Source organism: Aspergillus pseudotamarii, assembly GCF_009193445.1.
Source record: "Aspergillus pseudotamarii strain CBS 117625 unplaced genomic scaffold BDV38scaffold_82, whole genome shotgun sequence".
Classification (NCBI taxonomy): domain Eukaryota; kingdom Fungi; phylum Ascomycota; class Eurotiomycetes; order Eurotiales; family Aspergillaceae; genus Aspergillus; species Aspergillus pseudotamarii.
Genome location: NW_022475096.1, coordinates 120406 through 141935, shown reverse-complemented (window position 1 = coordinate 141935; position 21530 = coordinate 120406). Strand labels below are relative to the sequence as shown.

The 21530-nt window shown below is 48.0% G+C and overlaps 7 protein-coding genes across 7 annotated transcripts; 4 read left to right on the top strand and 3 right to left on the bottom strand.

Moving 5' to 3' along the window:
• The first annotated feature begins 93 nt into the window (after window positions 1-93).
• BDV38DRAFT_261160 (putative chromatin assembly factor 1 subunit B) lies at window positions 94-3889 on the top strand. Its single transcript, XM_032056001.1, has 7 exons — window positions 94-364; window positions 517-810; window positions 877-892; window positions 995-1097; window positions 1167-1403; window positions 1483-2563; window positions 2614-3889. The coding sequence occupies exons 2-7, from the start codon at window positions 707-709 to the stop codon at window positions 3230-3232; spliced, it is 2160 nt and encodes a 719-aa protein (XP_031908562.1). The 5' UTR covers window positions 94-364; window positions 517-706; the 3' UTR covers window positions 3233-3889.
• A 172-nt stretch (window positions 3890-4061) lies between these two features.
• BDV38DRAFT_210647 (trehalose-6-phosphate synthase) lies at window positions 4062-7107 on the bottom strand. The gene is made up of 3 exons (XM_032052604.1): window positions 6985-7107; window positions 5583-6915; window positions 4062-5525 (listed from the first exon to the last, which is right to left on the bottom strand). The coding sequence occupies exons 1-3, from the start codon at window positions 7005-7007 to the stop codon at window positions 4122-4124; spliced, it is 2760 nt and encodes a 919-aa protein (XP_031908561.1). The 5' UTR covers window positions 7008-7107; the 3' UTR covers window positions 4062-4121.
• Window positions 7108-8114: 1007 nt separating this feature from the next.
• BDV38DRAFT_210675 (glycosyltransferase family 20 protein) lies at window positions 8115-10110 on the top strand. The gene is made up of 5 exons (XM_032052605.1): window positions 8115-8542; window positions 8645-9020; window positions 9079-9449; window positions 9506-9845; window positions 9901-10110. The coding sequence occupies exons 1-5, from the start codon at window positions 8242-8244 to the stop codon at window positions 9950-9952; spliced, it is 1440 nt and encodes a 479-aa protein (XP_031908560.1). The 5' UTR covers window positions 8115-8241; the 3' UTR covers window positions 9953-10110.
• BDV38DRAFT_296992 (NmrA/HSCARG family protein) lies at window positions 10111-11396 on the bottom strand (the record flags this gene model as incomplete). The annotated part of the gene is made up of 3 exons (XM_032063050.1): window positions 10111-10677; window positions 10743-11157; window positions 11223-11396. The coding sequence occupies 3 exons, from the start codon at window positions 11394-11396 to the stop codon at window positions 10349-10351; spliced, it is 918 nt and encodes a 305-aa protein (XP_031908559.1). The 3' UTR covers window positions 10111-10348.
• A 677-nt stretch (window positions 11397-12073) lies between these two features.
• On the top strand, window positions 12074-13133 carry BDV38DRAFT_261124 (uncharacterized protein). Its single transcript, XM_032056000.1, has 2 exons — window positions 12074-12150; window positions 12205-13133. Exon 2 carries the CDS (start codon window positions 12702-12704, stop codon window positions 13002-13004), a length of 303 nt encoding a protein of 100 aa, XP_031908558.1. The 5' UTR covers window positions 12074-12150; window positions 12205-12701; the 3' UTR covers window positions 13005-13133.
• Window positions 13134-15476: 2343 nt separating this feature from the next.
• On the top strand, window positions 15477-17399 carry png1 (peptide-N4-(N-acetyl-beta-glucosaminyl)asparagine amidase). Its single transcript, XM_032052603.1, has 2 exons — window positions 15477-16275; window positions 16351-17399. The coding sequence occupies exons 1-2, from the start codon at window positions 15716-15718 to the stop codon at window positions 17216-17218; spliced, it is 1428 nt and encodes a 475-aa protein (XP_031908557.1). The 5' UTR covers window positions 15477-15715; the 3' UTR covers window positions 17219-17399.
• Window positions 17400-19451: 2052 nt separating this feature from the next.
• On the bottom strand, window positions 19452-21395 carry BDV38DRAFT_261120 (uncharacterized protein). The gene is made up of 3 exons (XM_032055999.1): window positions 20900-21395; window positions 20463-20802; window positions 19452-20383 (listed from the first exon to the last, which is right to left on the bottom strand). The coding sequence occupies exons 1-3, from the start codon at window positions 20958-20960 to the stop codon at window positions 19930-19932; spliced, it is 855 nt and encodes a 284-aa protein (XP_031908556.1). The 5' UTR covers window positions 20961-21395; the 3' UTR covers window positions 19452-19929.
• Between the last annotated feature and the right edge of the window lie 135 nt (window positions 21396-21530).

Here is a 21530-nt window from a genome sequence, read left to right as displayed (position 1 = left end):
AAAAAAAAAAAAAAAAAAGAAAACAAAAACAAAAAGAAGAAGAAGAAGAAGAAGAAAGAAATACAAATAAAATAGAAGCAAAATAGAACCTATAAACAAGAAGGTATCACCAGGTGCATCTTTACACAGGAGGGTAGTAAGTAGTATATACAATACAACAAGTAAATAAATATCAAAGGATGAAATTGAAAAGTTGAAAGAGCTGACGGTCACGCAGTCGCTCATTTGTCGGGCGCGTGCGAGACACGAGATCGAGAGAAAGTCCGACACACGGGGAAATGACGAACTGCCAATTCAAGTCGACATCACCACTTGCACTTCCTTTCTTTTTTCTCTTGGTACATACCCGAATTAAACCTCTTAGGTAATTCTACCGTTTGAAAATAACTTCCAACTTAACAAACAACAACCCCCCCTTCCTTCGACTTTCCCCATTTTGTGGCGGTTTGTCGGCCAACGTCGTCCGTTGCCCTCTTCGTTACTCTGTTCCACGGCTCCTGATTAACCTCCGCGCAGGTCTTCCTTACTCCCTCTTCCTCTACCTTCTGACTGACCCTGCGACAAACGACGACTACTCCGCCTCCCCCCCTCACCTCTCTTTTTAACACTACGTCTTTCTTCCCTGTGAAGCCCTATTACATATCATACATCCTCTGGTCACCGTCCACCCATCTTTGGGGAGCCCATTGGAGCTCCCGTGCTCGCCATGAAGGCTACCCCGTTGCTCATCGCATGGCACAACGATAATGCCCCAATCTATTCGGTTCACTTCGACCCCAATGGCAAAGGTCGCCTGGCGACGGCCGGAAAGTATGATTCTATGCTCTGGTACTTGATTTGAAGACCTCGATACTGATATGGTCGCTCTATCTATAGTGACAACAATGTCCGCGTACGGTCCCCTCATCACCTTATCTTCCCCCCCCCCTCGTGAAAACCACCCCCCCATCTTTCTTGTGATCATTCCCACCGTTTCTGACAGAAACCACCATAGCTATGGAGAGTGGAATCGACAGGCGAAGAACGGAAGGTGTCCTACCTGAGTACACTGGTGAAACATACACAAGCCGTCAATGTCGTCCGGTTCAGTCCAAAAGGTGCGGGTTGCAATCTCTCATGCGGGGAACTTTTTTTCTTCCGTTGGTAGCTAACCTCGAAATATCTAGGCGAGATGCTGGCATCTGCTGGAGATGACGGTAACGTACTCCTCTGGGTACCGTCGGAGCTGCAGACCCAGGCTCCACTGGGAGAGGATCGGTCGGATGATAAAGAAACATGGAGGGTGAAGCATATGTGCCGCTCATCTGGAGCTGAAATTTATGACCTGGCGTGGTCCCCAGACGGCGTCTTCATCATTACAGGGAGCATGGACAATATTGCGCGGATATATAATGCCCAAACAGGTACCTTGCTTTTCATTCCATACTTCGTCTTCATGCTCCTCCTTCCCGTAAATGGGTTGCTGATCCTTGAAACCCTCAGGACAAATGGTCCGCCAGATCGCGGAGCATTCGCATTACGTTCAAGGAGTAGCCTGGGATCCCCTCAACGAATTCGTGGCTACGCAATCATCGGACAGATCTGTACACATCTATAGCCTGAAGACAAAGGATGGCCAGTTCACGCTTACCTCTCATGGCAAGTTTTTGAAGATGGACTTGCCAGCCAAGCGTATCTCAGCCAGCAGTCCCGCCCCCCAGGATAACTCTGTCCGGTCGCAGCCGGTGACTGCTAATGCAGCTGCAATCACTTCTCCGGCGCCGTCGACTCCGGGCACGCCAATGGCTAACCTGCCGATGGACCCCCCACCCGTATCCCATAGTCGCAGATCGTCATTTGGTTCCTCCCCATCGATCCGCCGCTCTGCGTCCCCGGCGCCATCTCTACCATTGCCAGCGGTGAAGCCTCTGGAAGTGCCGTCCCCGGGGCTCCTAGGTGGACTGGGTGTCAAGAATGCTAATATCTATGCCAACGAAACTTTTACGTCCTTTTTTAGGCGATTGACTTTCGCCCCCGATGGCAGCTTGCTGTTTACACCGGCGGGCCAGTACAAGACTTCACATATGTCTGCGACGGATCCCACCAAAACTACAGACGAGATCATCAATACCGTCTACGTTTATACGCGGGCAGGTTTCAACAAACCCCCGATATCCCACCTGCCAGGCCACAAGAAGCCTTCCGTTGCGGTGAAATGCTCGCCCATATTCTATACATTACGACAGGCCCCCCAACCGGCTCGTCATATTACTTTGGATACTTCTTCTGGAGAGGAAGCATTTGCCTCTCTTCCTGATCCTGTAGTTAATTCGACTACTGACCGTCCGTCTATGGAGCCTCCAACATCGGCACATAACGCGGGTGACGCGGCAAAGATCAACCACACCATAAAGGATGAGAGCCCTTCCACCACTCCAGCACCAATGCCTGTTTTCGCCTTACCATACCGAATCGTATATGCAGTGGCCACTCAGGACTCCGTCTTGGTGTATGATACCCAGCAACAGGCTCCGATATGCGTAGTCAGCAATTTACACTTCGCAACCTTTACTGACTTGACATGGTAAGACTATTTCCGTGCACAGACCATATCGTGATTTAACAATTGATTAGGTCGAATGATGGTTTGACGTTGATAATGAGCTCATCGGATGGCTTCTGTTCTACTCTTACGTTTGCACCGGGAGAGTTGGGTCAGCCCTATACTGCTCCCGTGTCAACCGCTCACCAGACTTCAGCTTCTGGCGTACAGCCCACAGGCCATGCACCAAACTCGGCGAAACCAAGCCCGGGAATGGCCCCAGGCAACGCAACTCCAATACCTCCAATGCCTCCGGCAAGCCCTGCGCGGTCTAATTCTGTATCGTCGATTGCTACGCAATCTACTGCTACGCAGCAAGCCACGGGATCTGTTGTCAATAACCCCACACCGACACTCGGATCTGTGCCGTTAGTCACAGCAACGCATTCGTCACAACCACCAACTCTGCCACTTACTACGCCGCCGCAGACACCGATGTCGACCGTCTCTCAGAGCGGGATAAGCACTGTCAACAACAGTGTTTTAGGCAAGCGAACCAGCGAGTCTGAAAAAGGGGAAACCAAGGATCAGGACTCTGTGCCACAGGTACAACAGCCGAAGAAAAGACGAGTAGCACCGACTCTCGTTTCTACCGGCCACGGCCCCTCATCTTCGAAAGATGGTCCTCAGAATACCGACGGTGGCGGCTAATGTTCCTTGTTCCACCGAGCTTCATAAAAACCTTCCCAGACGGATGTATAAAACTCTGTTCTCTTGCCTACTGAGTCGACTGCGGATGACTCGAGTGCTTATGATATTGTTGTTATGAGTAATGTGTCCTTTTTTCCTCCGCCCACAAGACTCCGCATCATGTTTACGTCCTGTGGGATTTACCTACCGTGTTCTGGGATCTTGGTAGAGTTTAATAGTTATGCATCTGCCCACTGTTGGCGCTTCACCCTTTTGTCTTCTGTTATTCCTTCTATTATTGTTATCCAATCGGCACTCCTCGGGATACCTCTTTGCCGTCTTTCAACCCTCTTCCCGTCGAATGAACTTGCAGTATTTGGGCGTGAGGTCGAATTTATTGGTGTTATTATTCTACGGCTGCCTTTTTTGCTTGGGCCTTGGGCTTCATGCTCCGATTGCCCTTTCGTGTGCAAGAAGAATATCGCGTCGGTTGGTGGTGAATGATAGGCTTTTATGATTGTTGTCTGAGCAGACACCTCGATGATTACCTTGTGTATGTTAGGCGATATTTATTGGGAGCAGAATATTGTTCATGACGGCTACTTTGTTTTGATATCCGATATTCCATGTCATATCATATTTACGTTGATGTACAGCTTAATCTAGTAAGATTTGAAAAAAAAAAAAAAAAAAAAAAAGAGAAAAGCATTCTTCTGTCTACTCTAGATACATTACCATTATATCCCTTCCGACTTCGTTTATATTAAGAAACAAAGACTTTGACAAATGATGAAAGACAATGAGAAGGCTTGAAATTACACATGTTCCAGGCGAAACCGAAAGAAAAGGTCATGAGGATATTGTTGGTTGAGTTTGGACTTGAGAATGCTTTCCAAGAAGCGTGGATCTTTCAGTGGGCTGCACTGACACCGTTGGTTATGACCCCTTTCAGCCCATGGCGCCCATCCTCGCTTTGACAATCATGGCAACCGTGCGTTACTGGAGAACACAGGGCATCTACAACGGTTGCCACGCTCATATCACTGGGGAGCACGGCTTTGGCCTCGGTAGCATGGACGCCGACGGTAAGGGTGGTAACGCTTGAGACTGTGCCGGCGGATTGTAAGCGGTTTGCCCAGCGGAATAGTGCTTCATCGCCGCGGGAACCGCCCGCTACAAACAGGAAGTCAGGGACTTGACTGAACTGGCCCATGACGGATTCAGCAGCTTTGGCTTTTGTAATGTCCAAGGGTTCGACGCTCACTGCACCATCAGTAAGAACGATTCGGATGGCTTCGCTGCCACGTGTGCCATTGATCTGATCAGCAAGATCGGAGGCCTGTCGGGCAGCAATTTCAGGATCATGAGCGTGGTTATATAAAAAGCTTAGTATGCAGCGGCGCTCTTCCAACTGGCTTCCCTCGGTCCGTTCTTGGTAGTACTGGATGACTTTGCGAATTCCATTCCTCCAGTCTTTGGCCTTCGCCATGTCCACCAACGCCCGCCACTGAGTTTGTCCAATGTCACGTACAAAGCAGCCATTCTCGGCGATCAGTCCAACCCGACTGGAGACTTCTTTAAGACTAGATTCAAGCTGTTCTGGACTCTTGTTACTAGTCACGTATACTTTGTTTTTCGAGTCAAGGAGCAAGCGGTCCAGGAGAGAGCCCAATTCAAACGAAGACTTTGAGTCATCAGATTGGAGAACTCCATCATCCTCGAGGAAAAAGAGCCGTGAGTTGGACTTTTCGTATGATTCTTCTAAACTGTGTACTGAAAGAGATGAGACTTGACTGAGCTCACGAGATAACTGCGTGCTGTGAGCCTTGTGGAGAGCCGTCTGAAACGACTTGTACCACGCGATAGCAGTACAGGATGCCTTTTTTTCAAGCAGGTATTCCCAATTACGCTGTTTCTGATTTGGTGACATCTCAAGCGCCTTGTGGATTGTATCTGCAACTTCTCTGTAGTCCCATGGGTTGACAAGTAGTTCGTGGCCACTGAATATAGAAGCGCTCCCAGTAAATTCACTAAGGATGAGGGAGCCATGGCGCCGGGAAGCAACTTTTCCATCTTGACAATGGAGGTAATCGTGACTTGTAAGGTTCATGCCCTCCCTCAGGCTTGTCACCATGAAGATGTCAGCCACGCTCATCAGAGCCAAAAACTGCGAGTAGCTGATATCTTGTCTTAAGAGTACGAGAGGTTGATGTGTTAATGTCGAATAATTAGAATTTATCCTCATGGCAATCTTTGAGACCTGCGCCTCCAATTCAGGCAGCTCCGACGCCGAAGCGACTTGAACGAGGACAACCTGAGTCTGTTAGCATACAAGGCCTAGGGTAGATGGAAAGGCTCAGTCCAAGCATACATTATCTCTCCACTTCGGGTATTTTTTCAAAAATAGCTCATAAGCTAATAGCTTCTGCTTGATACCACCAGGTGCATCAAGCCTATCTCGAGCGACGATCAAACGTTTCCCATTATACCTAGAGATTATATTTGCAATCCAATCCTTCACCTCGGCTGTCTGGCGTAGCTCATCGAGTGCTTGAACATCGATCCCGATAGGCAAACGTTTCACGTGGACGAAGCGCTGTGGAAGTTGGACTCCATCGACGGATACCTCCAAACTTAGGAGTCGACTACATGACTGAAGAAAGTGGTAGCAATACTCCTCTGTTTGGAAAGACACGAGATCAGCCCCCAGAAGACCGTTAAGCAGAGCACCACGTGCATTGATACACCTGAAAATCTCGGAAGAGGGGAACGCAGCATGCATGGAGAAGCCGATCTCTGCGCCTGGTAGCTTCTCTCGGAGCAACGCAGGCAGGAGTAGAAGATGATAATCATGAATCCAGATACTATCGCCAGGGCGCCAGCACGACGCGATGGTGTTCGCAAATGCCTCGTTTACTTTCACGTATTGCTTCCAGGAGTAGTCGTCGTACTGGGTGTGCCGGGGGCTTTCCTGCATCTGATAATGGAAAGCTGGCCAAAGGACTGCGCGACAAAAGTGCGAGTAGTGCCCTTCAAACTCCTCATCGCCGACAAAGACTGTGAGGGAGTTGTAGTTATCCTCGAGCGTCTCTCCGATTCTGGCGCGTGTTTCATCTTTCAATGAGTCGGTTGGCATACCTAGAGTGCCTACCCACATCTTGTCCGACAGAATGCCTGCTCTTTCAGCGGCATTGACAGCATTTCGCATACCGCCATTGCCCTGTTCGGCTGATTTGACAACCCAGTCCTGGCCACAAAGTAATGCGCGCGGACTTCCAGGGTCCTCTTCCGAATCTGGTGTCTCTAGGACTCCATCAACGTATAATGGCTCGTCATACCCGTCCCCTGGGTTTGGACGGCTCAGGATCGACGGCTCAGGGGGACCAGTAGCCTTGGAACGAGGTTGGTTGAATTTGCGACTCTGACCCCAGGAAACAACGCGAGGTTCGCTGGGACCCGGGCCGTAGGGGTCATCTGCGGAAGCAATCTCGCCTGCAGCACGCGAGATGTAAGGTTTGAAGATCTTCTCATCTTCCGTCGTAGCGCCGGGGGTAAGCGATAAGCTGTAACCCCTCGAGTGACGTCTCCGTCGCGCTTCAGCTAGCCGTCCTACGATCCGGTCATCTGAATGAGAATAGCTCGTAGATGACTTCCGGCGATGCCTGTATTCTGTGGCGCGGAAGTCAATCGTATAGGGGAGGAACCTATTGATACCGATCAGATACCATTTCCATCAGATGGTTGAGAGAGTGGGAGCGTGTAAGATGACTTACAGCGAGACAAGAAAGACCGTCATTGATTAGACGTTCCGAGAGTTGAGGACCTCTCTACCAGTGTTTGAAGGAAGAATCTAATTGTGTATGTATCCACTATTCAAGAAGAGTATAATAAATAGATTAAGCTTGGTATGTGCTGTCGAATGGTCTGCAGTGAGACTTGGAACATCTGTGTTTTCCGGGCCAAGGGATGTTGAAGGTTGAAGGACCAAGTCTACATTCTATATGTTTTGCAAACCAATGGAAAAGCAATCCTGAAAATTCCGGCGGGAAGTTAGACAGCCGAGAAGCATAATGAATGACCCAAGGAATGACAACCGTTGGGATTGGACCATGGAAATCGCGAGGTTGTGAGAGAGCAGGTGAAAGAGAAAAAAGAACATTCTGGGCTTTTCGAGGGGACGAAACCAAGAGCACGAAGAGCAGGTGATGGATGCCTCAAAGGAGGGGTATCTTCTCTGCCTTGGGCGTGACTCGGGCGCGGGGCTCATGAGATGGAATCATGGAATTGAGGCTATTGGTTTCACAACGTGACCAACCGCATCAGAAGAGAACAGAACCTGCCTGGAAACGTGGGAATAGTTCGTTCAAGCTGTCCTGGACTGTTGTTCACTGTCCAATCGTACCCATGACGTCTTGATTCCCGGGTTGATCCGCGGGTCGGTTTTACCCACTACGCTAAGATAGCGTTAGGCGATGATTCTCGACAGTTCGACAAGTCTAGACCCACCCGCGTTTTCTATCAATCAGGGAAAATATCCTGCAAGAACCGAAGCACATGGAACCTGACGAAAGAAGTCAGTCGGTCGTAAGGAGTTGGTTATCCCACCTGAGAATTGCGGCAGAATTGGGCAGGAAAAGGGCCAACATGGGAGATAACAGGAATTCGAAGGGGGATAAAGGAAGAAGAGAAGAAAGTGGATACTTGCTGGATCACGGCATCCCGTGAAGAAAGGACCTTAAGCCTGTTTTGGGTTGCAGAAGACAAAAGACTCAAACAAGACAATTCGAACCAAACCTGGCATCACGAGTCATTCCTTTTCCGAGTGTTGATATCTATCGATCAGGTCATCACTTGTTCCCCACCCCGGTGGTATCCACGCTCCCAGATACCTCATCTCATAATATAATACTATCTTCGTAACCCTATCTACAAAACTCTAATTGATTCTTCTCTCAAATCCTCTGTTCTGTTTCCACGTCAGACACCCCTCGCGAGTTCTGTCTCTCTCTCTCTCTCTCTCTCTCTCTCTCATGGCTTCCACCGACTCATCGCTAGGCGACTCACGCCTGCTGATCGTTTCCAATCGCCTTCCCATCACTATTAGACGATCTGGGAATGGCAAGTATGAATTTTCGATGTCTTCCGGTGGACTAGTGACCGGATTGAGTGGTTTGTCTAAGACAACAACCTTCCAATGGTACGGATGGCCAGGATTGGAAGTACCGGAGGATGAAGTCCCTTCTGTGAAACAGAGACTCAAAGACGAATTCGGTGCAACTCCGGTGTTCATGGATGACAAACTAGCGGATCGCCACTACAATGGCTTCTCCAGTAAGTGCTTTTCCTCAAATTCCGGCGCCAGTGTCAGGCTTACAGCCACCTCCACCTTGGATGGTGCCCTAGCAGCGGGACCGTGCTAATATGACTCACTAGACTCGATCCTTTGGCCTCTGTTGCACTATCATCCTGGTGAGATTGTGTTTGATGAGGGTGCCTGGGATGCCTACCGTGAGGCAAATCTTCTATTCGCCAAGACCATCGCTAAGGAAGCCCAAGAGGGTGACCTGGTCTGGGTGCATGATTATCATCTCATGCTTCTTCCCGAATTGCTTCAGGAGCAACTTAGTCTCCTGGGAAAGAAGAATATTCGGATTGGATTTTTCCTTCACACACCATTCCCCAGTAGTGAAATCTACAGAATCCTGCCCGTTAGAGCCGAACTTCTGCGAGGTTTGCTGCATTGTCACTTAATCGGCTTCCATACCTATGACTACGCGCGTCACTTCTTAAGCAGCTGTGCTCACATACTGTATGTATAACAAGAACCTTCTCTATTTGAGTATGCACCAGCTGACAGGTCACACTAGCGGATTGGTGACGACCCCTAGCAGCGTAAAATACGAAGGCAGGTCTATCAATGTTGGGGCTTTCCCCATTGGAATCGACCCCGACAAGTTCACTGAAGGCTTGAAGAGCCCGAAGGTGCAAAATCGCATCGCGAGTCTGGAGAATAAATTTCAGGGAACAAAATTGATGGTCAGCGTTGACCGCCTGGATTACATTAAGGGCATCCCTCAGAAGTTACACGCCCTAGAAGTCTTTCTTCAAAACCATCCAGAATGGGTTGGTAAGGTCGTCCTGGTTCAGGTGGCTGTCCCAAGTCGTCAGGATGTCGAAGAATACCAGAATTTAAGAGCGGTAGTGAATGAGCTAGTGGGCCGAATCAATGGCAAATTCGGTAAGCCACGTCTTTGTGACACTCCTACGACAGTCCCACACTAACCAGAACAATAGGGACGGTGGACTACATGCCTATACATTTCATGCACAAGTCGGTGAGCTTCGACGAACTCATTGCTTTATATGCGGCATCAGATGCCTGCGTTGTCTCTTCGACTCGCGATGGAATGAATTTGGTATCCTTCGAGTACATCGCAACTCAACAGAAGCGCAAAGGCGTTCTCATCTTGTCTGAATTTGCCGGTGCTGCCCAGAGCCTCAACGGAAGCATTGTTGTCAATCCGTGGAACACCGAGGAGCTAGCAGAGGCGTATCATGAGGCAGTTTCAATTAGCGAAGAACAGCGCGCCGTTCAATTTGCAAAGCTCTACAAGTACATCTCAAAATACACAAGGTATGCCTATACCCGGTTGGGATCGTTTTTCTTCGGTAGTACTAACATCGCGTAGTGCTTTCTGGGGTCAGTCGTTTGTGGCCGAGATGGCTCAATGCTCATCTTGATATCCTAAAATCTATCTTTCCTTCGTTATCTTCAGTCTTTCTGGGTACAGTCAAGCGTGACGGTTATGTTTCTTTTCGTGATGGCATAGCATCGATTCTAATACATAGATCTAATGACATTCTGACGAGGCTTAGCAACAGTTATGTTTAATTCAGCTTAGATAGCCGTAATGACAGCGGCTGGGTGTTAGCGGCAGTCATACTATAAATGAATACACGAATCAATCATTTGTGTTGAACTTTCATAATTCCGAAGGCTTCAATATCTCAAGCCAAGTGCAACCACTTAGATAGGAGTAGGAAAGAATAGAGCAACATGGATTTCCTGAAACCTAGCTATAGGAGCTATAAGAATTATCCACTTAATGGTACCGAAAATCTTTCCCAGCGAAATATCTACTGCCAAGCATCCACATTTTTCTTAACAAAATCGGCGAAAGACGTTGGTTTAGCGTCAAGCAACTTCAAGCTCTCATCCAAGGTTTGCCCGAGAAAATACCCAGGCGACTCAATCAGTAGATGATTCTCGAGGAACTCCTGAGCCACGGGTGGCGGGAGAACCGCTTTATATTGATCGGCGGATACCGACACAAAGACAGCCTGCTTTCCTGTTACCTCAGTAAAGATTGTCACAATCTCTTCGGCGGTATAGTAGCCGGCGGCTTCGAGAACTTGCTTCCCGTTCAGTTCAGAAGCATGTTTAATGACGGCTTTGACGAAAAGCCCTGATTGTGGTTAGATACACTGAAAATCTTCTTTAGTTTCCCAGGACCAGTAGAATCAAACTTACCGGTATCACTCGCGGCATCAAACAGAGGAAACTTAGCCTTAGCACCATCGACAGGGTAGAAAAGCTGATACGTGCCATCATCGCCCTTTTTCAGCATTTGCAGGTAATTGAGCATGAAGTAACCCGCAAGAACGAAAGTGCAGGGAACACCCGAAGCACGGATATATCTTTCTATTTCAGCCTTGCCATCGAAATGGGGTACATGGCTGAGTCGCCCACCGGTGGAGTCGGTAACGTGAACAAGAGAAGAGAAGATCAGGTGCTGGGCGCCGAGCTCTTTGGCTACATCGGCGACGTTCTTGCCCTGGCTGATTTCGGTGTCCTTGTCGACGTATTCCCAGTAGTTAGTTACTAGGAAGATAGTATGGGATCCGTTAAGAGCTGTGCGGAGGGATTCGACGGAGTTCAGGTTAGCCTGTGTGAGGTTATTTATGAGCCTTGCAGGCTCGACTGAGCCAATACAGGGGCTTGCAGACTGACTGTAACGACTTCCACTCCACGCCTTTGCAGCTCCTGGGCGGCGGGCTTGGTGGTATCACGAGTGATGCCTCGAATCTTGAACTCTCTGGAGAGCTGAGAATCAGCCAAAATATGGTTAATCACGGAGCCGCCCTGATTGCCAGTGGCACCGAAGACAGTAATCAGCTTGGACATGTTGGCAGTAGTTCTCGGTGACTGATGATTGTTGAGTGTTGATATCTAGTACTCGTATGAGTTGCTATCAGTTTCCAGGGCTTTGGCGTTTTTTCCCCTGATCAATCGAATTCTGATCCAACGGCATGAATTATTCGTAGTCTTATATATCCGTTTTTCCTACATTGTATGTCCTATATTGTACTCTCAACATGTTCTCCATACTACCTATGTCCTTGTACTAGTAGATGTCTAAACCCGGGGATCCTATTGGCTGGGGGAGTTAGTCAGCTTTCTGGCAATGCCGAACATTAGTCACCTCGGGTTTGCGGGGGTCCGAGCTGATTAATGCTGCGCCACAAAATGCTATGGTAACATCGTAGCATCGACAGTCGATATGCATTACGCGCCATACGTTGTTTGGTATCTCAAGATGCTTCAATAAGACGGAATTAATAAGACCGAGATACGGAGTACTCGGAGTACTGTATTTACCCTTCATCCTTTTGCTTTGTGTTCTTGGTTACTCTGGACTATCCGACAGATCCTCAGCGATCGACATTCTCTTTCGAGTTATTTGGTAGCTATGTCTATCATTACATCATGATTATGATCCCGTTAGATTTACACTGGAGTAGGTGAAAGTCTACCTTAAATGGAAGCTTTACGGCACGCTAATGGATAGTTGTAAACGTGCTACATAAGAGTAGTCCTATCAAGATTGCGGGGTAACATCACACGATTTTCATGCAGGAGGTCTGATCACTGCAATACGGTCGGTGAACTTTGCTCAGTGTTGACCTTTCAATCTTCTAACTTAGTTGTTCAGAGACATACATCTCGATGTCTTGGCTGTCCAGAGTCATTGATTGAGTTACAAAAACACATGATAAGATAGGGTTATATCACGAAGTCTATCGGTCAGAGAGGTCAGAAACGTGGACTGATGTAGTCGTGAGATAATGTGAACATCATCCGTTTGGAAAAGATGTGCCATCTACTTCCCCTGTAGAGAAGTGCTCCGCATTATAGGAAGTTACTGTCCGTCGTACCAAGGTAAGGGTACGCGGCTTGTGGCCAGGAATGACGTGGGCGTAGCATATCCCGTCTCAACAAGCAACTTCCCACCATTGTGTCAGTTCCTCAAAGCGAGAACCAAGCCAATGATACTGATAACCGACTACTGTGAGTTTACAGAGTAGTGATGGACAATGGCCACCGCGTACGAGTACCCCTGTGAGACGTTGTCGAATCCACTCGGCGCAGAATGCAATTAACTTCTTTCAGTAGGAATTATGCTTCACACAGGTTCCCACTGGCAAGCCGATGGACCGTGATTTTTACTTCAGTAGGCATGGGAAATCGATAATCACGTTTTCCAGACCGCTATGGAATGCGGATCTCCCAGTAGTTCGAGGTCGGTTTGGTCAAGCCTCACTTACCCGGGAGATGGCATGCTTTCTGTGGCTTGGTCATGGACTAGGTTCCACCGTCCTCCTCGGACAAACACTCTCAATCATGCTGCTACTCCGTACTATTATCTTGTCGTTCAACCTTGAGCATGAATATCGCGGCGCTAAATACGGGGTACGAACTGTAGATCAAGACATTAGGGGGGAGAAAGAATAGACAGAGTGACTAGGGATTGGACCCTGAACCTGGGGGACGGGAAAGTCAAAAAATCAAAAAGGGAAAAGCAGAGGGAGAATCGTCGAAGAAAGCTTCCAAGAGCGGATGAGGTATCCATGCCAAGCCCCCTGGACAGCCAGGGTCTGGGACTAGGCTTTCTTGTCACGTCTGGTCATCTGTCAGAAAGGGGTCTAGTATGGTGGGTCCCTGGGCTGCTCTAGCCAGATCTTGTCCTTCTGCCAAGGCGGACGCTTGCGCGTCTCCGCCACTATCTTGGAAGGCTGCCGTAATCCTGTAACACCGAGTCGTTTGGCCCTTATTTTCCGAATCGAGTTGGAAATGGTTTCAGTTATGCCCTAGAACCTGGTCGAACTTGTCCCCAAGTATGTACACTCCTACATGCATACATACATGATTGTTGTAAAAGTCCTTGTTGAGAAAAGTTCTTGTTAGGTTGGTGGCAATTCACAGAGAGGGGCTTTTCCAAGACACAGCATACATTTAACAACTGTCAATCAAGTGGAGATGCATTCATCAGAGTGCAGAAAGCCGCGTATGCACTTGGCTTAGCGACACAGCAGGTCCTTTTAAATGTACATACAGCGTCTGGGTATAGGTATTGTCCGTACTCCATACATCATTATACAGCGTGTGTTGTATAATTAATGGCCAATATTGTAATCCAAAAGCATGAGGAAAGGAAAGAAAGGTAATTTTAAAGAATTTCGATTAAGCTCAGTAATTAGGGATCATACCCCCTTGATTTGAAGTGTGGCTCTCATCAGAAGATCACCACGATCATCGCCTTACCAGTTGTACTGACTTAACTGGCTAGCCAGCTGGCGTGGCACAGACCTGATTGATTGCCCCAAGACTATGTAGATGATGGCGTATGCTCATGGGAAAAATTTTTTTTCCAATGGTTTTCCAATGGTCGTTCAATTATTAAGACATCTTTGGCTAGCTCAATATTGGGATTATATAAGATCATATCTCTAACTATTAGTTATATCCACAGTTGATAATTCGTCAGCAAAGGAGGGAAGCGGGTACTTAAGCTAGAGGCTGTGGTTAAGATTTCTTCTGGTGATGGGTCATGACATTCGTAAGGCTACGGTTCAAACCGCCCTTTTGAATTTCCTGATTGATCTAGAAGAGGGTCCATTTTGCCCTCTTTCTTCCCCTCAGAAAGGGCGATAATTGTCAGGTTCCCCAAGTTTAACGCCGAGTGTGCCGAGAGGGTTCCCCGAGAGTTCTCTAAATGGCACCGCGTGCTGTCTAACGTGCACGGTTGCGCATCCTAAGGATACGATGGTGACATTTTTAGTCTGTTGATCAGAGAGCCGCGTAAGACCGAGCTGACGTCTAGACGAGGTCATTTGAGCTGTACCACCAGATGGAGAAAATAAGTCTTCTATGAACCCCTCTATGGATTGAAGCTGGACGGCATGTACTGTACGTATCACAAGCAGCGGGTGATAACAAGTTGGGGTTTATCAAAGACTAGGTGGATTGCGTAGTCATGTATGTCGAGTCGCAGGGGATGAGACCATCCAGAAGGATAAAATTCCACGCGGACAAGGCCAAGCTTTTAAGAGATTCATCAGCATACTCCTCAGCCGGTGGAGAGCGATAGCGAGATTGTCCATCAGATGCGAATGAAAATGCGTCTCAAAAGCTTCCCGTTCGTTAAGTTAGTGGAGCTCGCCGTCTATCCTCGTGAAATACTGTCAATTTTGTCGGCATAAGCCGTTAGGAGAGTTGGAGATGACAACCAAATTGATTGCCGTGCCAAGAGAAGGTGGAAGATACAAGAGGTGGTAAATGTGTATTGCCAAATCCTTTGGGACACAGAGCGTTCTACAGATGGAAACAGTTTAGTCTAGCGGGCAGCGAAAGGGTCTTGGCCATGGTTCAGTTAACTGTTTCGGGGCGGCACACACGCGGCTTGCGGTGCAAATGCTGCACCCTGATTGGGGCAATGACCCCAAGGCTGACGACGCTTCGCCCTCACTGCTGGCGTGGAAAAAAGACCAATGACCTGAAAATTCATCAACTAGTAGTAGTTTAGTTGCGCTTCTTTCTCTTCCACTCTTTCTCCCTCTCCACTTACTAGACTGACGACCCTTTCATTCTTCCTCCCTCCCTCTCTCTCTCTGTCTCCCTTTTGGGATCTTCTCACCTCTCTCTCCTCTCGGTATATCTTTTTTTTTTTCTTTTGATTTGATTTGATTTGGTTTTTTTTTTCTTTTTTTTTCGCACCTAATTAATTCTTTTCCCCTCGGCTTCACTTACCTGAAGCTCTTTTTTTGTTTTCCCTTCTAATTGTATTGGCCAAAACGACTGGTGAACAATCACTTTCTCTCGTTAATCCATTTTCACCCTTTGTGGTTGTCGTAAGTCGCGGACACGACTACGTTTGACCAGCGCCAAGCGTGGCGACCGCTTAGTTGGGCTGTGCGACCATTATACCCTACGGACTGACCTCACTGACCATCATTCTTCTTACTTGACCTACACAACTGACTCGACCCAACAACATCCACGCTCACCCTTTTCCCATCCTTCATTCTCTCTTTCTCATTTCGATAAGAGAGAAAAGGATTATCAACATTCATCATCGAAGGGAGTCATTGAGGATTTATTCAACCTGGAGTGTCAAGTCCGACCGATCGCCGTTGGTGCCCTTCACCCCCCTACTACACACCACCATGGCCGACAGCATACACCACTCACAACGGGCGCAAGGCTCGAACAACTTTGATGCCTCCGAGCTCACCAACGCTTTCGAGCAACTGATGCGTAATAAGAGATTCCATCGTCTCCAGGAACACTCGAGGGCTCGAACTCATTCTCCATCGCCGTCTCCGTCTCAGGTGTCTTCGCCTGGGCCTTACGCACCACCTCATCCCTCGCGAGCACCACCACCACCTCCGCCAACCGCAACACCTTTTCAGCCACCCCAATACCCACCACAACCGCAACAATACCCATCAACTCAATCTCCAATGCTGCAAGGGCTACCAATTGTTCCATCACCGCCGCAGGATCAAGCGTCGTTGAAATTCCGCAATCTCCTCCACGTCCTGTCTGTAACACCGACCAAATATGAGAATCCCGGTCTTCTCGATGAAGCCCTCTCCCTTATCCCACTCGATCGGTTATATTCAGAGGCAGAGGAGGAGAGTCAGATCTTGCAGGCACAGGCGGCTAGCGTTGGTGGCAGGCCCGAATGGGGATACCAAGATTGTGTTATCCGGTCTCTCTTGAGGTGCGTTAATAGCATGTCTATCTGTTAGATATATCATTAATTATGACCCATAAATGCTAACCGCGATATTCACAGATGGTTCAAAGGGTCGTTCTTCCAATTCGTCAACAACCCCCCTTGCTCACGGTGCTTTCGGCCTACAATTGCCCAGGGCAATACACCACCTTTACCCGATGAGACCGCCCGCGGTGCAACACGAGTAGAACTTTACCGATGCTCTGAAATGTCTTGCGGCGCCCACGAGAGATTCCCTCGCTACTCTGATGTTTGGCAACTACTACAAAGCCGCCGGGGCCGTGTAGGGGAATGGGCCAATTGTTTCAGCATGTTCTGCAGAGCCCTTGGTGGCCGTGTACGATGGGTATGGAATTCAGAGGACTACGTCTGGACTGAAGTATACTCTGAACATCAGAGGCGCTGGGTGCATGTAGATGCCTGTGAGGGGGCATGGGATCAGCCCCGTCTCTACGCTGAAGGTTCGTGTTCCACAATCGATTGCTCGGCTTTCAAACTAACGGTTGTTCCAGGCTGGGGCCGAAAGATGTCCTATTGCATTGCATTCTCAATTGATGGCGCCACCGATGTCACCCGCCGATATGTACGAAGCCCGGCGAAGCATGGAGCATCACGGAACCGCGCTCCTGAAGAGGTCGTGCATTGGGTGATTCTGGAAATCCGAAGGAAGCGTCGGGAGAACCTCTCCAAGACCGACCAAAAGCGTCTGATGAAGGAGGATGAGCGCGAGGAAAAAGAACTTCGCCATTACACAGCTTCTGCCCTTGCTGCAGAGTTGAACAACCTTCTCCCGCAGAACCAAACAACCGGCAGATTGGACGAGCAAAAGACTCCTGTCTCGCGGCAGGAGGCAGCTGCAGAGTGGCTTGCTGCTAGACAAAGAAACTCTGGCCATTCTGGTCCTGATCACTCTCAGGGTGGACGGTAGCACTGCATCTATTTCAGAGGGTCTACAACCAACTCATCGTCTTGCGAACCGTCGCCCAGGCTCAATCCACTGACGGCCGATTGACAACCAACACGAGATCTCCGACCGATAAGACACAACGTGATCAATGTGCTTCGATGCTTGACTTTCGATAAATGCACGATACACGATGGATTCAGCTAGCCTGTTATAGGATTTATGTTCGACATTACACGTGCACAGCTCATCATAGGGTAGATCAACCCGTGCTGGTTACAGCGCATTGATCCTATGCATTCCAAAATGAATTGTCTACCGGTCGGACTCCCTTCCCCCTCACTCAGGGCGAAGGGTCTGTCTCATCTACAACTTGCTAGGACCGATGTCCAGCGTTTCATTTGAAACCAAACTCTATCTCACGGACTATATGATGCGTGACTTATACCCAGACAATCCTTGGTTACAAGTACAATACATCTCTTTTGTGGTCATTGACCTACACAATACCCACATCTCAATTTTTCTTTGGTTCATATCGACACATTCTTTGTCGAATATCGACTCTCTTTTTACTTTTCCTTTTTTTTTAACTTTTCTTTCTTGATTTCATCATGACGGGCATTTCAGGAAATAAGGCATTAATTGGATATTTTGTTTTATGGGGCACTCGGCAGGGGTTTGAAAGGCGTCTTCTGATAATTTTAATTTTTCTTCTAATTCCTTTTTTTTTCCTGCTCTTTCTTTTGGCCGATGTGCCAAGACTGGAGTCGGCCAGTCAATGCCATGTTGTATGAGAACACGGATGCTTCGGTCGCACGTCGGCTTCGACGAAATGGCATCTTTTCAATTTCCCTTTTTGTTCTGACTCCTGGCGATCTCAGATCCTCTTGTCAAATAAACCAGTTCCTTAACCAGCGAAAACAACGCATCCATTCCTAGACGGGAATCGAGAACTACCGAAGGTTGAGTCCAGTGCATCGTTTCTAGGACGTAGTACGAGTAGTAAGACAAGGGTCAAGACACCAACAGGTGATCATGCCGACATTCCACCACAAAACATTAGGTAAATTACAATTAAACGAGGGAAAGAAAGAAAATAAGATCCCCACCAACCACGAAACCTGCAACATCCAAAAACGGATCCCTCATAAAACTTCCAAGTGTCAAACGAAGATGGACCCCCCAGAAATAAAAAGAAAAAATTATAGTAAATTAAAAAAACAATGGAAAAGAAATAAAAACAGGGTCCAAAATCAGTCCGACCCAAAGAAAGCGCAAATCCGAGACAGCAGGAGGATACCAAACAGGCAAGACAGAGAACCCACTAGACCCTGGGCCCCATTACAAGTTTAATTACGAAATGCAAAATCCCAAGCCATGATCCGTCAAATCGAATGTCCCTAATCCCCCGCGATTGAGAGCGGGTCCGGTAGGCCACGTCGGTCCCTGGACTAGGAGCCGGTGGCCTCTTGTTTTACGGAGTACGTACTAGTAGTAGTACTATATATAGCTATATTTAGAAATGCGATCTGCAATGCGCCGGTTCGTTTTGGGATGTGGTCACCTGAGACCGACCAGATTGATTGGGTTTCGCGTCCGAAAGTGATCTTTATTTTATTTTTATTTACCTTCCTTTCTTTACCTAATCTTGCTATACTGTGTAGGATGCACATTAATAGTACTTGATTGATTTTTTTTTTTTCTTTTTCTATTCAATTTTATTTTACTTTAATTGTCATCTTTTACTTTGGAGACTTTTCTCTTACTGGCGGTGGAAACAAGGGTATGTGTGGTTCCTGACTTGGTGGGAATGGTCTGGGCTGGACTGGATTGGGCCTGGGTGGTTGGTTTTTCCCTGGGTTAGGGTTGGATGGTTGTTTAGATTCTTGACGATTTTCATTTTTTTCCCCCTTGGAATTGAATTGAGTTATGCGGAGTTCCTTAATGGTCAGTTCGGATGGGAACTGCTAGCTATGCACTATTATGAACCTGAGAGACTAGTGAACGTTTATGAAAGGACTATCTCACTATCTATTATTATTATTATTATTATTATTATAAGTCTTGTTCGTAATACTTGTTTTTTTTAAGTACTGATATGGTTTGTATTGAGACCAGAATATTCCTAATCCGGGAATCACCGGTCGATCAGCTCTGGGCGGGTGCTCGGATGCAACTCGATTACCTGCATAAACATCTGATAACACCCCAAAAACTTGGCCACAGAGAATCTCCATCTATCTGCCCTTGACTCGGCTGCATGAATTAATATCGGTAAGAATCCCGTCTCATTCCCCGGCAATTTAGGCTATTTGGACTTCGGGCCAATTACGGGGCGCACGTGCTTGGACTCTAGGATGGGATCATCGTGGGCTTATGATAGCTGTCGGTTGATATACAGAAGCCCCCTTTTTTGCCCCACTATACTGATACTACGTACTACGTAGTCGGGGAGCGTTCTGGAGTGTCAATATCCCCCTTTCGGATGTATGAGTGCTGTGTATAGGTCAAGCCATCGTCTGTTTGGTCTGATGCCGACTAGGTGTGAAGGCTCCTCTATTTGCGTTGGTATGTATGCTGCGTAGCATACTGCCGACGTGTACAGCTGACCTGCAGTGTATATACCTACCAACATAATAGAATGGTCTTAAAAGCACCGGCCCGGGACCAGGTCTTTAATGAATTCACACGCTCATATAGGAATAAAAGGTAGCATGTGCGACAGCTCTGGTTTACGCCGCCCGCACCAAACATTCAATACCTCTCCTGCGCAGATCCCCATCTATATTTCGGATCTCCTTGACATAATACGGCTGCTCGGGTAACTGCAGCTTCCACCCTTGCTTTAGATTCAGATCCCGCAACGGTTCCAGGAAAACTGGGATCTTCTCCACCGCTTCGCAGAACCAGCTGCCGCTCAGCTGGAGCGTGAAGGACTGAAGACCCTTCATCCGCGTCAATGCCTTGCAGGTCTCAACCCACTGCTGTCGGCCAGCGGAGAAGTAGACAGTCTTGACGGGGTCCTTGCTAGGGAGCCAGTGGCCCGGGAAGGCCCAGCGAAGTTCAACTTCGCGGATTGCGTCCCAAAGGTCCGGGGGTATAGTCGGACGGAGGTAAGTGAGTGACCAAGTGTTACTGAACTCGAAGGTATTCATGGTGTAAAGCATATAAATAGATTCGCAATGACTAGAGAAATAGTCAATAGGTATATCCCCACGCAATAAGATATCCTTCAAGCTACTATGGTAGGCAAGAGCTAACTTACATCTGCCTGCAGGTCATCGGAAGCGCCAACAGGTTACCGATCGTTCGAGCCCTGCCCTTTACCGGCTGCGGCAAATCCCCCCGACAGATGTCGCAGGTATTCGTAAGAGGACATAGCACGTGGCTCATTCGGCGATCGGGCCGCTGTACAATATGTATACGCATTCCACCCAGGACCATCTCCCAGATCATGAGGCGGAGCTCAGGAGACAACTTCGCCAACAGGTCGCTCTGTACCTGTACAGTCCCTTCTGACGCGGGACTTGACCGTTTCTCAGTTTGCGCCCGACCAGAAATCGCGCTGGCTCTTCTGGATCTGGGCAATGCGGTCGGTTTGTTATCTTCATAGGTTAGCACGTAGTCATAGTATGCATGTACAATGCAAGCTCGGTAGTTGAGCATGAAGGGGGTTGTATGGGGAGATGAAAAATCACCTACTTTGATACCGCTGAGCCAGCACGTCCTCCCAAGAAAACACTCCTTTTTTGATCCTCGCCATCCGCCTGGATGCTTGTAGAGATGTACTTAAATAATTATTGGATGCCAAAGAGTAATGAATGAGTATATATGATATGAATATCCACCAATGCTGACGACCATTCACTTGTCCGGCGACATTTTAGTAGATCATGGTCTTGACGAACGACACAACCGCCAGAAAGTCAATGGAGTAGTAGCCGAGGATAAAGTACTAGCATAACGAACAGCCAGCTGACCAGTGCGGATCAGATAGCAGAAACGAGGAAGTCAATCACGCGAGATGGAACTGTCGGAGTGTATGTGGCTAACGAGTGAGGGGAAATTAGTACCGATAGTAAGCGCGCGATTTAAAGATATAAGGTCAGATCGGGGGTCCGGACACGATATTAATACTATCAAAGCATTTAGAAATCATGGTAGAAGTATGATTCATAGCGGAATTGGGACAGACAAATAATACGTAGTAGAAGAGTCGGTGAAGAAGATATGCTTATCGTCGGCGGGCAGATTAGATAAATAGTAGATGGAATTCACGTACGTACAAAAGACAAGCCTCAGGCCAATCATCTTGCCCCAGTGCCGGGGGCCT

Excerpts from the sequence above, each read along its gene's own strand:
- BDV38DRAFT_261160 (XM_032056001.1), top strand. The coding sequence starts at position 707 with ATGAAGGCTACCCCGTTGCTCATCGCATGGCACAACGATAATGCCCCA. Across the intron at positions 1,404-1,482 it reads GATATATAATGCCCAAACAG|GACAAATGGTCCGCCAGATC; the intron begins GTACCTTGCTTT and ends TGAAACCCTCAG. Across the intron at positions 2,564-2,613 it reads ACCTTTACTGACTTGACATG|GTCGAATGATGGTTTGACGT; the intron begins GTAAGACTATTT and ends ACAATTGATTAG.
- BDV38DRAFT_210647 (XM_032052604.1), bottom strand. The coding sequence starts at position 7,007 with ATGACGGTCTTTCTTGTCTCGCT. Across the intron at positions 6,916-6,984 it reads ACGGTCTTTCTTGTCTCGCT|GTTCCTCCCCTATACGATTG; the intron begins GTAAGTCATCTT and ends CGGTATCAATAG. Across the intron at positions 5,526-5,582 it reads ACCCGAAGTGGAGAGATAAT|GTTGTCCTCGTTCAAGTCGC; the intron begins GTATGCTTGGAC and ends TAACAGACTCAG.
- BDV38DRAFT_210675 (XM_032052605.1), top strand. The coding sequence starts at position 8,242 with ATGGCTTCCACCGACTCATCGCTAGGCGACTCACGCCTGCTGATCGTT. Across the intron at positions 8,543-8,644 it reads CCACTACAATGGCTTCTCCA|ACTCGATCCTTTGGCCTCTG; the intron begins GTAAGTGCTTTT and ends ATGACTCACTAG. Across the intron at positions 9,846-9,900 it reads TACATCTCAAAATACACAAG|TGCTTTCTGGGGTCAGTCGT; the intron begins GTATGCCTATAC and ends AACATCGCGTAG.
- BDV38DRAFT_261124 (XM_032056000.1), top strand. The coding sequence starts at position 12,702 with ATGGACCGTGATTTTTACTTCAGTAGGCATGGGAAATCGATAATCACG.
- png1 (XM_032052603.1), top strand. The coding sequence starts at position 15,716 with ATGGCCGACAGCATACACCACTCACAACGGGCGCAAGGCTCGAACAAC. Across the intron at positions 16,276-16,350 it reads GTTATCCGGTCTCTCTTGAG|ATGGTTCAAAGGGTCGTTCT; the intron begins GTGCGTTAATAG and ends CGATATTCACAG.
- BDV38DRAFT_261120 (XM_032055999.1), bottom strand. The coding sequence starts at position 20,960 with ATGGCGAGGATCAAAAAAGGAGTGTTTTCTTGGGAGGACGTGCTGGCT. Across the intron at positions 20,803-20,899 it reads GCTGGCTCAGCGGTATCAAA|ATAACAAACCGACCGCATTG; the intron begins GTAGGTGATTTT and ends TAACCTATGAAG. Across the intron at positions 20,384-20,462 it reads CCGATGACCTGCAGGCAGAT|TCATTGCGAATCTATTTATA; the intron begins GTAAGTTAGCTC and ends CTATTTCTCTAG.